At 42.0% G+C, this 14757-nt stretch overlaps 1 protein-coding gene across 1 annotated transcript; it reads left to right on the top strand.

Moving 5' to 3' along the window:
• The first annotated feature begins 4587 nt into the window (after positions 1 to 4587).
• LOC112837999 (2-aminoethanethiol dioxygenase-like) lies at positions 4588 to 6915 on the top strand. The gene has a single exon (XM_025890708.2). The coding sequence runs from the start codon at positions 4619 to 4621 to the stop codon at positions 5429 to 5431; it is 813 nt and encodes a 270-aa protein (XP_025746493.1). The 5' UTR covers positions 4588 to 4618; the 3' UTR covers positions 5432 to 6915.
• The last annotated feature ends 7842 nt before the right edge of the window (positions 6916 to 14757 follow it).

Here is a 14757-nt window from a genome sequence, read left to right as displayed (position 1 = left end):
CCATGCTAAATACTTCACTTAAGAATAGGCACACAGAATTTAAGTCAAAACTTTCTGCTTATTCTTATCCTCTGCCCAATGTCCTTGCTATGGGTATTATTATTTCTTCCATGAGGCCAGACTTGGGTCTGATGAGTTCAAAGTCCTGACTGCCAAGAAAGGCTTGTGACTGGGTATAAAGTGTGGGAGAAGAGAGGCCCAAAGGTTTTCAGCCACTTCCTAGTATCCATTCCTGGCCAGACAGCCCCTGTGCCCTGCTTCCTAACAGACTAATATTGGGTTCCTTTAAGGTCAGCGTTGGGACAGCTGAAGATAGTTGAGACAGTGGGCATTTCTTGTGGTCTCTTCCTGTTTCTCTGGTCCAAGACTTCTTCCTAAAGCTTCCTCTCATGGAGTAAAAGTCACAACCTCAAAGCGTTCTGCAGAAAAAGGAAAAAAAAAAATGCCCCAGTCATGATCTGATGCTGACAGATTTCTCCTCAATGCTGTTTGCATGCTCACAGTCATGTGGGAAAACTTTCAGTATGAGGATCTTCAAGGACATTCCAACCTGTAGTGCCGCTTCTATAGACCTCAGCCTCCTGTTCTCTATACCTGTTGGCTTACGTAGACAGAAACGCTCTTAACAGCATCTTATCCCTAGATGGAATCTCTACAGACTGATAGAAAAGTTTCTGAGTAAAGCAATAGTGATAGTAAAGGAATAGTAAATCTCTTTAGAAAAGGTAAATTATCTGTTTGTGCTGAAAGCAGCTGGAGAATGATTTAACAAATGTCTATAGATGATGTATGAAAATATGTCCCCCTATCTCTCCATTCATTTTTAAATCTCTAAATGTTCACAGAAATGATTACACAAGATTAAATGGTTTTGGAGCATAGAAAAATGTGCTCTGTCGCACAAAAGAAATTTTGACTGTGAGAACTTTGTAGAATTCAGAACATGGAAGGATTGGTAGCTTTTGAGAAGGATCCACTCTTCTGAGACTTTTGGAGAGGGAAAAGATGATGGATACAGGGCAATAGGAAGGTGGAAAGTTCGCTAAACTTTCCCAGATAGGTCTCTCCTCTTGATCTATCTCCAGAAGGAACATTCTCAATATCTAACCTCAGTGGAGCTCATATTCAAAAATATTTTTGAGATGCAAATAAATGCTCCCCTCGAGTTACTATTCCGTTCTGTCACCCATCATGCAGGTTACTTCTGGTCAATGGAGACCTTAGCCAAACTAGCACTACTTAAGCCGTCCCCCCACGGGAGGGTAACCAAGGGTCATCAGGTTTAAGTGAGGGCAGTGAGGAGGAACTGAGGACTTTGAACTGGGAAAGAATTTGAAACAGCCCGTATTTAAAGTAAAACACATCCGGGAGTTCATGTGCACTGAAAGTTTTCCTGCTTTTCAGTAATCAAAGGATGAAGGAGGGGCACCTGGGTGGCTTAGTCGGTTAAGCGGCTGCCTTTGGCTCAGATCGTGATCCTGGGATCCTGGGATCGAGCCCTGCGTCAGGCTCCCTGCTCAGCGGGGAGTCTGCTTCCCCCCCCTCCCTCTACCCCTCCCCCACTTGTGTGTGCCCTCTCTCGCTCTCTCTCTCAAATAAATAAATAAAATCTTTAAAAAGAAAGATGAAGGACATTTCTACGGTTTTTTTTAATTTAGAGAATTCAAATGATCAAAATGTTGTGTTTTTTTTTTTTAAAGAAAAAAAAGTGAAAAGGGGCACCTGGATGGCTCAGTCGGTTAGGCAGCAGACTCTTGCTTTCGGCTCAGGTCATGATCTCAGAGTCGTGAGATCATGCCCCTCATCGTGCTCCATGCTCAGTGGGGAGCCTCCCTGTGCTCCTCCGCCCGCTCCCCCACACACTCTCTCTAAAATAAATACATAAATCTTTAAAAAAAAAGAGTGAAATTATGGAAGCGTAGCAGAGGTTCTCGTATCCCACTTCCATTTAACCAAATGTGCAGATTAGCAAATCCTCTCCATTCTCTCTATAACACTCTGACAGAGGCCCATGGCCAGTTCACCACTTTCTAGCTTTCTTCTATTCCCATCAGTTGAATTGTTTGTGTGGAGAGTACTTGCTATTACAATTATACATTATCCCCTTCCTAAATTATGATATACTAAGATGTACTTTTTTGGTGTACAGGCGTATTGTGGTGTATATAGAACATACTGTAGAGATTAGGATAACCACCATGACAATCAAGATACAGAAAAGTTTCATGAACCCCCCAAAGCCTCTCAGGCTATTCTTTTATAGTCACACCATCTCCCCATCCCTACAATGGCAATCACTGACCTGTTCTTCAACCCTAGATAGTTCTGTCCTCTTGAGAATGATATAAATGCATTTAAACAGTACATAAGCTTTTGAGACTGGTTTCTTTCGTTCAGCATAATGCTTTTGAGATTCATCCAAATTGCTGCATGTTTCAGTCGTTTGTTTCTTTATATTGCTGGGTAGTGTTTTATTGGATGAATGCACCACAGCTTGTTTAGCTATTTACCCACTGAAGGACATTTGGGTTCTTTCCAGTTTGTGGCTATTATGAACAGAGCTACTAAAAACATTCATGTACAGATTTTTGTGTGAACATAGCTTCCATTTTTCTAGGGTGAGTACCGCAGGAGTGGATTGCTGGGTCATATGGCTGGGGTATGTTTAACTTTTTAAGTTAACGGCCAAATGGCTTTCCAGAAGGGCTGCCCCATTTTGTTTTTACCACCAGCGGTGTATGAGAGTTCCAACTGCGCTGCATTCTTATTAGCACTTGGTACTGTCAGTATTTTTTAAAGCCATTTTCATAGATTTGAGGTGGTATTCTATTATGGTTTTAATTTTCATTTCACTAATGGTTAACCATATTGAAAATCTTTTCATGTGTTCTTTTTATGTATCTTTTTTGTCAACCATTATTTCTTCAAACATATTTTTTATTTTTATTACTTTTTTAAAGTAAGTTCTACCCTCAATGTGGGGCTTGAACTCATGATCCTGAGATCGAGTCACATGTTTTTCTGACTGAGCCAGCCAGCGCCCCTCTTCAAACATATTTTTAGCACCATACTCTTACTTCTTTCCTTTTGGGACTTCCAGTGGCTATAAGGAAGGATGCGATGGAGAAGCTGTCAATAGGACTCTGAGCTTTGGGGTTGAGTGATTGAATAGTGCCGGTAACAAAAATAGGGAAGCCAGATAAGGGAAGCATTTGTAGGGGCAAAGAAGTAGTTATAGAGGGGCAAAAATAAGATAAGGATGCAAGCTGTTGAGTTTGAGGTGACGATTATCTATCCAAATGTACGTATCAAGCATGGAAGAGTGATCCTCTTTCCAAGCTCTTTCTTCTCTTGTAGAGTCGGCCATCCACGGAGAACAAAGGAATAGAAAGTGGCTTTTTCTCAATGTGGCTTCAGGCTAGAAAGGCAACAGACATTTTTAGCATAACAATAAAACAGAATTTTAGCATAAAAATGCTAGGAAGAGGTAAATCTTCCCGGGGACAGGTTTGAGTAGTTTTATTTTTTTAAGTAGTTTTTATTTCATTTTATTCGGTCTGAAGCCAGGTGGCATGGGGGGGGGGTTCTTCTTTTCAACTCTTTGATCAGGAGCAGCCCTCACTCCCAAACATGTATACTCAACCCATCCAACTGCAGTTGAAGACGTGGTTAAGAATGACCGCAACTCGGGGCGCCTGGGTGGCTCAGTCGTTAAGTGTCTGCCTTCGGCTCAGGTCATGATCCCAGGGTCCTGGGATCGAGCCCCGCGTTGGGCTCCCTGCTCTGCAGGAAGCCTGCTTCTCCCTCTCCCACTCCCCCTGCTTGTGTTCCTCTCTTGCTGTGTCTCTCTCTGTCAAATAAATAAATAAAATCTTAAAAAAAAAATGACCGCAACTCAAAAAAAGAAAGAAAGAAAGAAAAAGTATGGCCACAACTCATACAGAGGAATAAGAAAGGGGAGGTAGGACTTTGGAGTTGGAATCTGTGTCAGGGGCACACTCAACATCCATCCCAGCCTTCTTCCAGCTACCCTTTCCCCAACCAAAAATCTCTCCTTCCCAGACTGCCTTGTGGTTAAAGCTGGCCATGTGACTCAGTTTGGCAGATGAGATCTAGATAAATAGAAATTCTCAGCTTCCTATTTCTTTATATCTGGAATGCATAGAGTGCTTGGAACTGCAGCTATCAGTACTAAGGAATGAAGAAGCAGGGGAACGAAGGATGCCTACTTTCTTATAGCAAGCCTTGGATTCTTATTCCTTTAGGTAAACAAATCCCTATATGAATAAACCGCTCTAGTTGAGTTTTTTGTTAGCCATTCTCTGGGATTATATGAGGTGGCCTGACCAGCTAACAGTTACACTGATTTAGGGCAGACTGAAATTAAGGAAGACTTCCTTCCGTGATAAAGTGGCATGGTACTTAGGTGACACCAGTGTTTGGTACGAGATGACAAGAACGGAATTAAAAAGGGAGGATGTTGAAAGACCGGTACTTGCGGGGCCTCTAGCTTCGCCCCGGGCTGCGGGCAGCCCTGGCGGCCGCGGGAGACTGCAAAGGTCGGAGGAAAGCAGGTGGCGGCGGGGGCCGGCCTCGGCACGCGGAGGAACAGCCGAGCATGCCCCGAGACAACATGGCCTCCCTGATTCAACGGATCGCCCGCCAGGCGTGCCTCACCTTCTGGGGCAGCGGGGACGGCCGCAGTGCTTCCGACCTCGGCTCGGCTCCAGGCCCCGAGGCCTCGATGCCGCAGGGCTTCCCAAAGAACCTGAGCAAGCTGAAGAACCTGCTGACCCAAGTCCGCGCCGAGGACCTGAACATCGCCCCGCGTAAGGCCACGCTGCAGCCATTGCCACCCAACCTGCCGCCGGTCACCTACATGCACATCTACGAAACCGACGGCTTCAGCCTCGGCGTGTTCCTGCTCAAGAGCGGCACGTCCATCCCATTGCACGACCACCCGGGCATGCACAGCATGCTCAAGGTGCACTATGGCACCGTGCGCATCAGCTGCATGGACAAACTGGAGGCGGGCGGCGGGCAACAACCGCGGGCCCCGCCGCCAGAGCAGCCGTTCGAGCCACCGCTGCAGGCCCGGGAGCGGGACGCCGTGCGGTCGGGCGTGCTGCGTTCGCGGGCCGAGTACACCGAGGCCAGCGGCCCCTCTGTCCTCACTCCGCACCAGGACAACCTGCCCCAGATCCACGCTGTGTACGGACCTGCCGCCTTCCTGGACATTCTGGCCCCGCCCTATGACCCCGACGATGGCCGGGACTGCCATTATTACCGGGTGCTGGAGCCCGTCAGGGACAAGGAGGCCTCCGGCTCGGCCTGTGACCTGCCCCGAGAGGTGTGGCTCCTGGAGACCCCGCAAGCCGATGACTTCTGGTGCGAGGGGGAGCCCTATCCAGGTCCCAAAGTCTTCCCTTGAAGCCGCTGGCGCCTAGTTGCTGTGGGCTGAAGACGTGCCCTATTCCCATCTGGGCCTCGCTGCCCGCGACCCACCAATAAGGGCTCTCTCCCTACGCCCAGGCCTGGGCGTTGGATCTACTGGAATGGGCTGTAGCCGCTTCCTCCGGAGCCGTGGGAAGCAGGGGCGATTGGAGTGCAGCCACCGGGCCCGGTTAGGGGGTGGGGAAGGCTGGTAGGTTAGGTTGTTTCCTGGCTCTGTCACTGCCACCGGGGTTTTGATTTGGGGGAAGGGGGGTACGGGACTATCTGAAGCGCTTCCATCCTAAAGCCATAATGAAAATATTCTTTTCTCTGTTCCTTATCCTACACAAAATACACTAAATGCCCCCACCCCCCTTCCCCGGGTCAATAGGGTTTGTTTTCCACTCATATCTTATGTCTTATAACTTATTGTTATAGTTTTAACTTATTGACTGCATGACCCAGTGGTTTGAATTTTTAGTTCAAGTCATTGGTAAGAACTAGGCTTAAAAAGATGAGCTACTATTTAAAGTGAGCTGTGCTGCCTAATTAATTCGTTGTGGAAATTAGATCTTTTTTCCAGAGTTGGGGCATCACCCCCAAAACAACTATGCATGTAGAGGACAAGATTTAATTTCTTTCCTCCCCCTGCCCAGTAGCCACAACTGGTTTACTCTGGCAGCATCTACTAAGAAATTCAGCACCTGCATATCTCAGTGACAAATGGTCACTTACAGCTTATCTTCCCCACGAGTCTCCAGATCTGTGAGTTGAACAGATTTCTTGTTGCAGATTGACCTTTAATGCAAAAACTATATTATCCTCAAATGACCTTTTTTTTTTTTTTTTGGTCTTAGTGTGCTTTAAGAGGTGATAGAGTAATTCTGTGTTTTCTAAGGAGAAGATTCAAAGGAGCTGAATCAGTATGCTTCCAAACAACTGAACGTAAAACACTCCAAGCCAGCTGTTGAATTTCATGCTCCTATTTACTTCCAGTATTTTCCTGCAAAAATAGAGAAAAATGTTGATGACTGTTTCAAATTCTCTCAGGAGCTCTAATGTTCCAGAAGGCCAGTGGTTCCAGCTGTGTTGTTTTGGTGGCAATGTTCTCAAAACTCTTCAAAACAGTAGAGAGCCAGTGCTTGTTTCATCCAGTGTGTTTTTCTATAGGAAGAGAGAAGGCACAGATGATCAAGGCTACAGAATAGAGAATTACTATACTGCTGGCCATTTTAGAGCACCAAAACTTGGGACAAAACACTTCCTAACCTCTTAAACAATTGTGGTGTCTGTAACTAGTTTAATTTTTGTCCTTTTAGTAAGCGCAGCAACTTTACCTTGTTTACAAAGGTATTTACACCGTTTGCTTCGGGCTATGGAGCACTATTATTTCCCTCTTTTTACTATTTATAGGATTCCTTTGTCACAACACTTTTAATAAAAACAAACTGTGGAAATAAACACGTTAAAATCTGCAAAAAAAAAAGGGGAGGATGTTTATTTGGAATTCATCATTGCAGTAAGGATACTTCTAGGTAGTTACATGACATCAAGCACAATAAATGTTACGTAGTGGGTACTTAGTATTTACCGTATGAGTACATGAATGAGAGTTAATAAGACATCAAACACTGAAAGGTAATTTTACCATCCCTTCTAAATTGAATCACCTATAAATCTCCGCATACTCGCACGTGTCTCAGAGTCATACCGTATACCATTCCTCTGCCCCAGATTGCCCCTCCTTCTCCCACCTCCACACAACCCTCCCTCACTTTAAAACTCACACTGCTCAAAAGAGGATTTTTTTCTTCTTCACCCCAACCAGTCTCAGTTGCTCTAATAACCACACCCGGTCACACAGTATTAATTTTGTATAATGTCACTAACTACTGCGTGTAATTGTGAATTTCTACAGTTTAGATAAAGTAAACGTGTCTGTCTCTATTTTTTTTTATGAGATCGAAAGCTGCCCAGAAGGGATATATATCTTTTATGTCCGTTCTATTTCCTGATACTCCTACCTTTGAAAGCTGTAGCTATTTTTCACTCAGTAAACATTATAGACTGACTCATGTGGGGACACAATTCTTGCATCACATTGACAAGAAATGTAAATGACAAGTCAGATCTAGTTCTCTAGTCACCAAAGGAGGGAGAATGATCATCTGACCAGTGTTATGTCCAACATTATATAAAAATATAACATTTAGCATTGACCTTGGAAACATTGCAAATTTGGACTTCACTCTAACTTTTTCGGAAGCCCAAAGAAAGACACTTAAGTTCCAGGTCTGGGTTCTTGCTTTATTTCATAGGAAATGAACTGTTCCGTGGATTATTTGATATATATAAAGCCATTTCTAACTACCCTGAGTAAGGAGTTTGGGATAGGGAACATAAGCTCTTCTGAAAGGGAGAAATCTCATTAGAAGCAAGTGTGTAAAATAAATCTCTAAAGATACATCCCATTTCTGTGGCTGTATGGTCTTAAAATATTACAGAAAGTAAGAATCAGCATTCATGGAGCTCAAAAGATCTTAATGTCATGTAGCCTGGTTCCCTTATGTGACAGATAAAGGAACTTAAACCTTGACAAGTTTTACTTCCCTTTCCATGATAAGATTAGATGAGGCTTGGGGGAGGTCATACTCAGTTCTCAAAACGAGTTTATAAGTAGTTCCGGGAACCTCTCTTTAATATTGCCTTTGGGCACATGTTGGAGAAAATGTTATTGGCGAAACCAAGTCAGATGTAATAAGGTTTTCTAGCAAGGAGAACTTTGTTCAGAACACAGGTGGACAGAGTTACATCAGACTCAAACCTGCCTTGTAGTAAGCTCCAGTGAAGTTTAATAAAAATAATAATAAGGGTTTTTGACAAGATGCCGCTGCATAGACCTGAAAACAAACCAATAAACAAAAACAAACAAACAAACAAACAAAACCCACGGGCAAAGCTAATTAGACCCAGCTATCATAGGGCAGAGAAATGATATATTATACAGAGGATGATGTTGAATTCTGGGGAAAAGAAATCAGCAGTGAGGGGCGCCTGGATGGCACAGTTGGTTGAGTGTCCAACTCTTGGTTTCGGCTCAGGTCATGATCTTACGGTCATGTGTTGGGCTCGATGATCAGCGTGGAGTTTGCTAGGGATTCTCTCTCCCTCTCCTTCTGGCCCTCCCTCTACTCTCTCAATCAATCAATCGATCAATCTTTAAAAAAAAAAATCAGCAGTGGAGAATAGTAAATGCCCCTTGAATGGAGTGTTTGGTTTTATTTTACTTTGGGTAATGGGTTACCTTGATCAGTGAGGGTGATGTTAAGAAGCAAACTGAAGGACAAAAATATACTCCAGTCCTGGTTCGACTACTGATTATCTGTATAATTTCATTGATCTGTTCAACATCCTCCCCCCAGACACTTTTTTCCCCTTCAAATATCTCTTAGGACTGAGATTGTAATGCCAAAGTAAGGGTAATAACCCATAAGAGTGGTTGCTAAGTAGGGGTGCCTGGGTGGCTCAGTCGGTTGGGTGTCTCTGACTCTTGATTTCAGCTCAGGCCATGATCTCAGGGTGGTGAGATCGAGCCGGTGCTGGGTGTGGAGCCTGCTTAAGATTCTCTCTCTCTCTCTCCCTCTGCCCGTCCCCCTGCACTGAGCTGGTGCTCTCTCACTCTCAAAAAAAAAAAAAAAAGAAAGAAAGAAAGAGTGGCTATTAAGTATATATATGTGTACACACACATAGTTAAACTATACGTAAATATTTATCAGGCAATAAACTCAATGGAGAAAACAATTTTAAAACAATGATGAATAATGCAAATACTTTGCTTTCAATATAATTTTTACTATTTTTTATTTTACCCACCCATATTCAATTATAATGCATTTTATTATTGAAGCCCAAGTTAAATTATGCCACAGGGAGGCAATCCAGAAAGAAAGTGGTAGAGGGTGGCATCACAAGGGCAAAATGGCTACGTAAATCTGATTAGGTTGATGCACATAAGTAAAGGAATATTAGCTATCAATGCCAACTGCCAGTATTTCAATTCATTACTAAAAAACATATCTTACATTTTGCAATATAGCTGGAAAGGTGGAAGAAGACTCTAACTTAGAGCTTAGCTATGGCTTTTGCATGCTGGAATAAGTGGACTGAAGAAGGAAAGACCTTTTTTAAAACTTCCTGATGGTTCAGAGGTTTTAGCAAGTATGTCTGAGTCTTCCCACTGAGAAAATTCTGACTTCAGGAAGGAAAAACTGAGGGCCAATGCAAGGCAATACCTGCTTTGTTCAAGACAACTTCTAGCAGTTGAGATAGATTGGGAGGGTGTGAACATATTTACAATGCGTATTCCATTCCAGGGAGATGACAGAATTCAGAAGCCTGGTGTTTCAGTCACCCACAGCTCTCTTCTGGACAATCCTAAATATTTGAATCCTGATGCCATGATTAACTGAGCATCTGATATAACCCCTGGAAGCCATATTGCATCTTAATTGTTCACAGCTTTGCAACTGGTGGAAGGGAGGGCCAGGAGGGGGCCAAGAATCCCACCTGCTCACTCTTTAACAGGACAGAGAATAACATACAAAATACAGAGGAGAAAGATGAAGGCTGGAGGCTGGGGGAGGAAGGAGTTTGCTGGTTTTTTTCTTGGTATGTTGGTAAAATATTTGCCAAGATCAGAAGCAGGAGATACTGAAGCTGAACTCTAAGAAACTTCAAACCAAACTCAACTAACAAAACATCAAATTAGCCATCGTTGCTAAGCACAAAAGTAAGCACCATATCTAATAAATGTATCTTGGCTTCTTGCTGCCTTTTTATTTTGTCTTCCTGCCTTTCATCAATTTGTTATTCATTTGGAGCATAGGATCTCTAAGGGAAACTTATAATTGTTTATAAATAATATGATGTCTAATTGTACAATCATTTGGGCTATTTCTTGGGAAAAATGAAGCAAGCCAAAGTTATCCAATCCAGAAAGTCAGAAGAAACTGAAGCCTGCTTTTAAATTGCTTCCTTCCTTTTTTACTCTTGCTGCACTTCTGGAAGGGAGAGTGAACATGATCTAATTGTAAGTGATTGGGATTTGATATGCTGGTTAATGATTATCCAAGGGGAAGGAGGGTTTGCCAGGCTGATACAGACCCAGAGCATTTCTGGACAAGAAGCAATAACAACCAAACCAAGGAGTCTGATCACAGAGGAAAATTCCTCTTTAATTGGATGCAAAGCGTAATAATACTTAGTATAGGGAAGGCATTTAGAAAGTGGATTGTCTCTCTGTACCTGTCCCTTTATTTATTTCCTTTGCAGGAAATATCGTTTTAAAACTTTAGAGCAGAGAAAAAAGCCAATGCGAGGACAACTTTGGTTAAAGAGGAAATGAGTGGTTCTGAAATGTTTACTCCTGACCGTCTACTTATTTTTACTTTTTAAATTGTTATCTCCCTCCTAGTGACTCACAGTAATACTAATTTTTCATTAGGTAACTTGAGGCTTAAAAAATTCTTTCCAGTATTTTCTATTAAAGTGAAAATACAGCGCTTTCTAAGCTCTTTTTGTTTCTTTATGATTTTTTTAAGCCAAACTTATCTTCTAATTTTTCCCCAAAATCTAAAACATTAAATGTGATTGGCAGATTTTTCACAAAACTTAGGAATAATTTGAGGCTTAAAAAAAATGGTTGGAGGTTTATTGTTTTTTTTTTTTTAAGATTTATTTGTTTGACAGAGAGATACACAGCGAGAGAGGGAACACAAGCAGGGGGAGTGGGAGAGGGACAAGCAGGCTTCCTTCTGAGCAGGGAGCCTGATGCGGGGCTCCATCCCAGGACTCTGGGATCATGACCTGAGCTGAAGGCAGATGCTTAACGACTGAGCCACCCAGGTGCCCCTGGAGGTTTATTGTTAAGGCCTCAGAGCAAGACTTGCTCCTACATCTTTTTTTTTTTTTTTAAATTTTTTCCTAATTTGCTTACTTTTTTAAAACATAAGCTCTATGCCCAACATGGGGTTTGAACTCAAGACTCCAAGATCAAGAGTCATATACTCTACTGGCTGAGCCAGCCAGACACCCCTCATTTGCTCACATTTTTGAACACTATTTTGCTTCTTCATATCCTTTATGAAGAATATCCTCATCTCTTAAATATTATAATTTGCCCCTCCAAAGTCAGGAAGAAGATACTGAAGTTAAAACCACTCATATGTGTACTAGGCAGCCCTCATTATTCAGTTCCCACAGATTTCAGAATTATCATTCTCTACCCGTCTTTGAAGTAGCTCTTTTATAATGGCATGGGTAATTGACCAGAAATCCACCATGTAAATAAGAATGTAGGAGGACTACTAAAGATAGTAGACTATTCCCCCTTGTCTTTAGCAAAACTATTCTTGTTATTTCATAATTGTTGAGGCTTTATTTATTTTAAAAATTAACTTATTGACCACATTATTTACCAAAAGAATGAGGTTGGATTCTTACTTTATACCATATACAAAAATTAACTCAAAATGGATCAAATACCTAAACATAAGACGTATAACTATAAAATTCTCAAAAGAAAACATCAGGGAAAATCTTCATGGCATTGGATTTGACAGTGATTTCTTGGATATGACACCAGAAGCATAGGGAACAACAAGAAAATAGACAAATTGGACTTTATAAAAACTAAAAACTTCTGTACATCAAAGGGCATTATCAAGAGTGAAAAGCCAACCCACAGAATGGGAGAGAATATTTACAAACTATATATCTGAAAATAACAAGTCTTGACAAAGAGGTAGAAAAATTGGAGCCTTATGCATAGCTGGTGGGAGTACAAAATGGTGCAATCACTATGGAAAACAGTATGGAGGTTCCTCGAAAGACTAAATATAGAATTAGCATATGATCCAACAATTCCACTTCTGGATATATACCAAAGTAATTGATAGTAAGGACCTGAACAGCTGCTTGTATACTAATGTTCACGGCAGCATTATTCATAATAGCCGAAAGGCGGACAGAAATGTCCATCCATGGATGAATTGCTAAACCAAATGGGGTACTACATACAATGAAATATTTCCAGTCTTAAAAAAGGATACATGCTACAACATGGATGAACCTTGAAGACATTATGCCAAATGAAACGAGCCAAATACAAAAGGACAGATGGTGTATAAATCCACTTATATGTGGTACCTGAAATAGATTTATGGAGAGGAATGTAGAAGAGTAGATACTGGGGCTGAGAAGCAAGGGCAGTAAAGTGGCTTGGGGGAAAGTGATGGGGAGTTATTATTTACTGGGAGAGTTTCCATCTGGGATGATAAGAAAGTTCTGGAGCTGGATTGTAGTGAGGGATACACAATAGTGTGGATGTATTTAATACCATGAAGTATTTGCTGAAAAATGGTCGAAGTGGTAAATTTTGTGTTATACGTATTTTTCCACAACAAACACACACACACATCTATATATTCTTAATTTGGACTTCCCTAACAGCAGACGCTGGGAGACAAGGATGTGAGAGTGAGTAGCGTATTTGGGATCCCCAGAACCATTGTTGGCAAGTGGAGAAGAAACGCAAGCAAGACGGCTTATGTTACCAAGCCAGATACCAGCATGCACAGCTGAAACATAATTTAGCTGGGAACTCTGGGATCCAGCATAACACAACCTGAGAGCTAATTCCCTGGTTGGGTGAAGGAAAAGGAAAACTGGTCTACCAGATCCCATCAGCTATTCTTAAAGGGCTTCTCCTTAGACATCTGCTCATTCCCTTGAGCAGGTGCAGCAGGGTGGACACCTGTGACTTGATAAAGTCCTTGGGTAAAGGGGTCCTAATCTGGCAGCTGGCTGAGGCAATGACAAGACCTGCCTCAATATATTTAATTCAGACTTAAAAAAAAACCCTAATTCAAATGGATGGCATTAATTAAATAGGAAGAGATTTCTCAATAGGCAGACGCTCAGTACTATAGGATAGAGTTTACCGGATGTGCAGCATATATTAAGTACCTCATCACTCCCATCCTGTGACTGTTGGACTTTGAACTGTTTACTCTGTAGCATCTTGTAGCTTTGGCCCAAGTTTTGGTCCTCAGCCCCTGCTCCAGTAAGGAAAAGCCCCCCTGTAGTCTTCCTTTCTGATGAAGGAAAACTTGGGCCAAAAATCTGTTTTCTTCTGAGTGTAATTAAAGCTCATTTGGTTATTTTTGTATCCTCTATGCCTATCTACAGCTTTTCCTGTAAGTATTAAATAAAAGAAGGAGGTGAGGTCGAACGGGAGGCAAGGATGGAGAAATCTCTTGGAGGATAAGAGTTGGGGAGTGTGTCCCAAGAACGAAGCTAACCGGGGCTGTAAAGGAAGGAGAAAGACCAAAGCTAAATTCATTTACATTTCAATGAATACCAGGGACAACTCTCTTTGTGAGACTATTTATTGTAGCATTGTTTGAAACTTTGCAATTTTCTCTTTGTTTGGTGTTTTACCCGTTTCCTGTTTCCTGATATAATTAACAAAAAACCCAAACTTAACCAAATAAAAAGCCCTTGGAAAACTTTAAAAAGTTTATGCAATTTTAAGGCGATCATGGGTCACGTACATTTTTTCGATATAGGGGCCCCTGGGAGGACTAAAATCCTCTTGGAGACGCCATTGAAAATGGAAACTGATGGGTCCTGCCTAATGAAGTGAGGAGGAAAAAAAGAGCCCACCCTACCTTTTATCCTTGGTACACACTACAATTTGCCACTCTGGCTTAGAGCTGAAGGAATCCCCACCACCTGGTGGAGAGGGTAGATGAGTCTCTTGGCATACTTAGTTGTATCAAAACCTTCCCCATGGAAATACTGAAAAGTGTGATGGTGAATTTCTTAAGTGCTGACAGCAAAATTACAGTTTAAGTAGGTTTTTGTCTTGAAGACAAAATGTCTTACTATTTCTCACTTTGGTGACCAAACCCATTTTCATGTCAGGAAATTCCTCAACTGGAAGATTTAGTGAGAGGAAAAGTTAATGTTAACTGTGGAGATTTTGCTTTTCATTTACCTGCCCGGCTTGCATTCTTAGATTTATACATACTGTATGAGCTCGTAAGCCATGACAAGACATGGAGAAAACTTAAATATTTGTTACTAAGTGAAAGAAGCTACATGCTGTACGATTCCAACTATCTAACATTTTGGAAAAGGCAAAATTATGGAGACAGTAAAAATATCAGGGGTTGCCAGGGGTTAGGGAGGGAGGGATGAATAGGCAGAGCACAGAATTTTTAGAGCTGTGAAACTATTCAGTATGATACTCTAATGGTGCAT

The sequence above is a fragment of the Callorhinus ursinus genome, unplaced genomic scaffold (genome assembly GCF_003265705.2).
Source record: "Callorhinus ursinus isolate GAN/ISIS: 27379988/994484 unplaced genomic scaffold, GSC_fseal_2.0 scaffold22, whole genome shotgun sequence".
NCBI classification, from domain to species: Eukaryota; Metazoa; Chordata; class Mammalia; order Carnivora; family Otariidae; genus Callorhinus; species Callorhinus ursinus.
Note: the sequence above shows the minus strand (reverse complement) of the source record. Positions and strands in the feature narration are given on the sequence as shown.

What these genes read in the sequence shown, in the direction of transcription:
- LOC112837999 (XM_025890708.2), top strand. Translation starts at nt 4,619, where the DNA reads ATGCCCCGAGACAACATGGCCTCCCTGATTCAACGGATCGCCCGCCAG.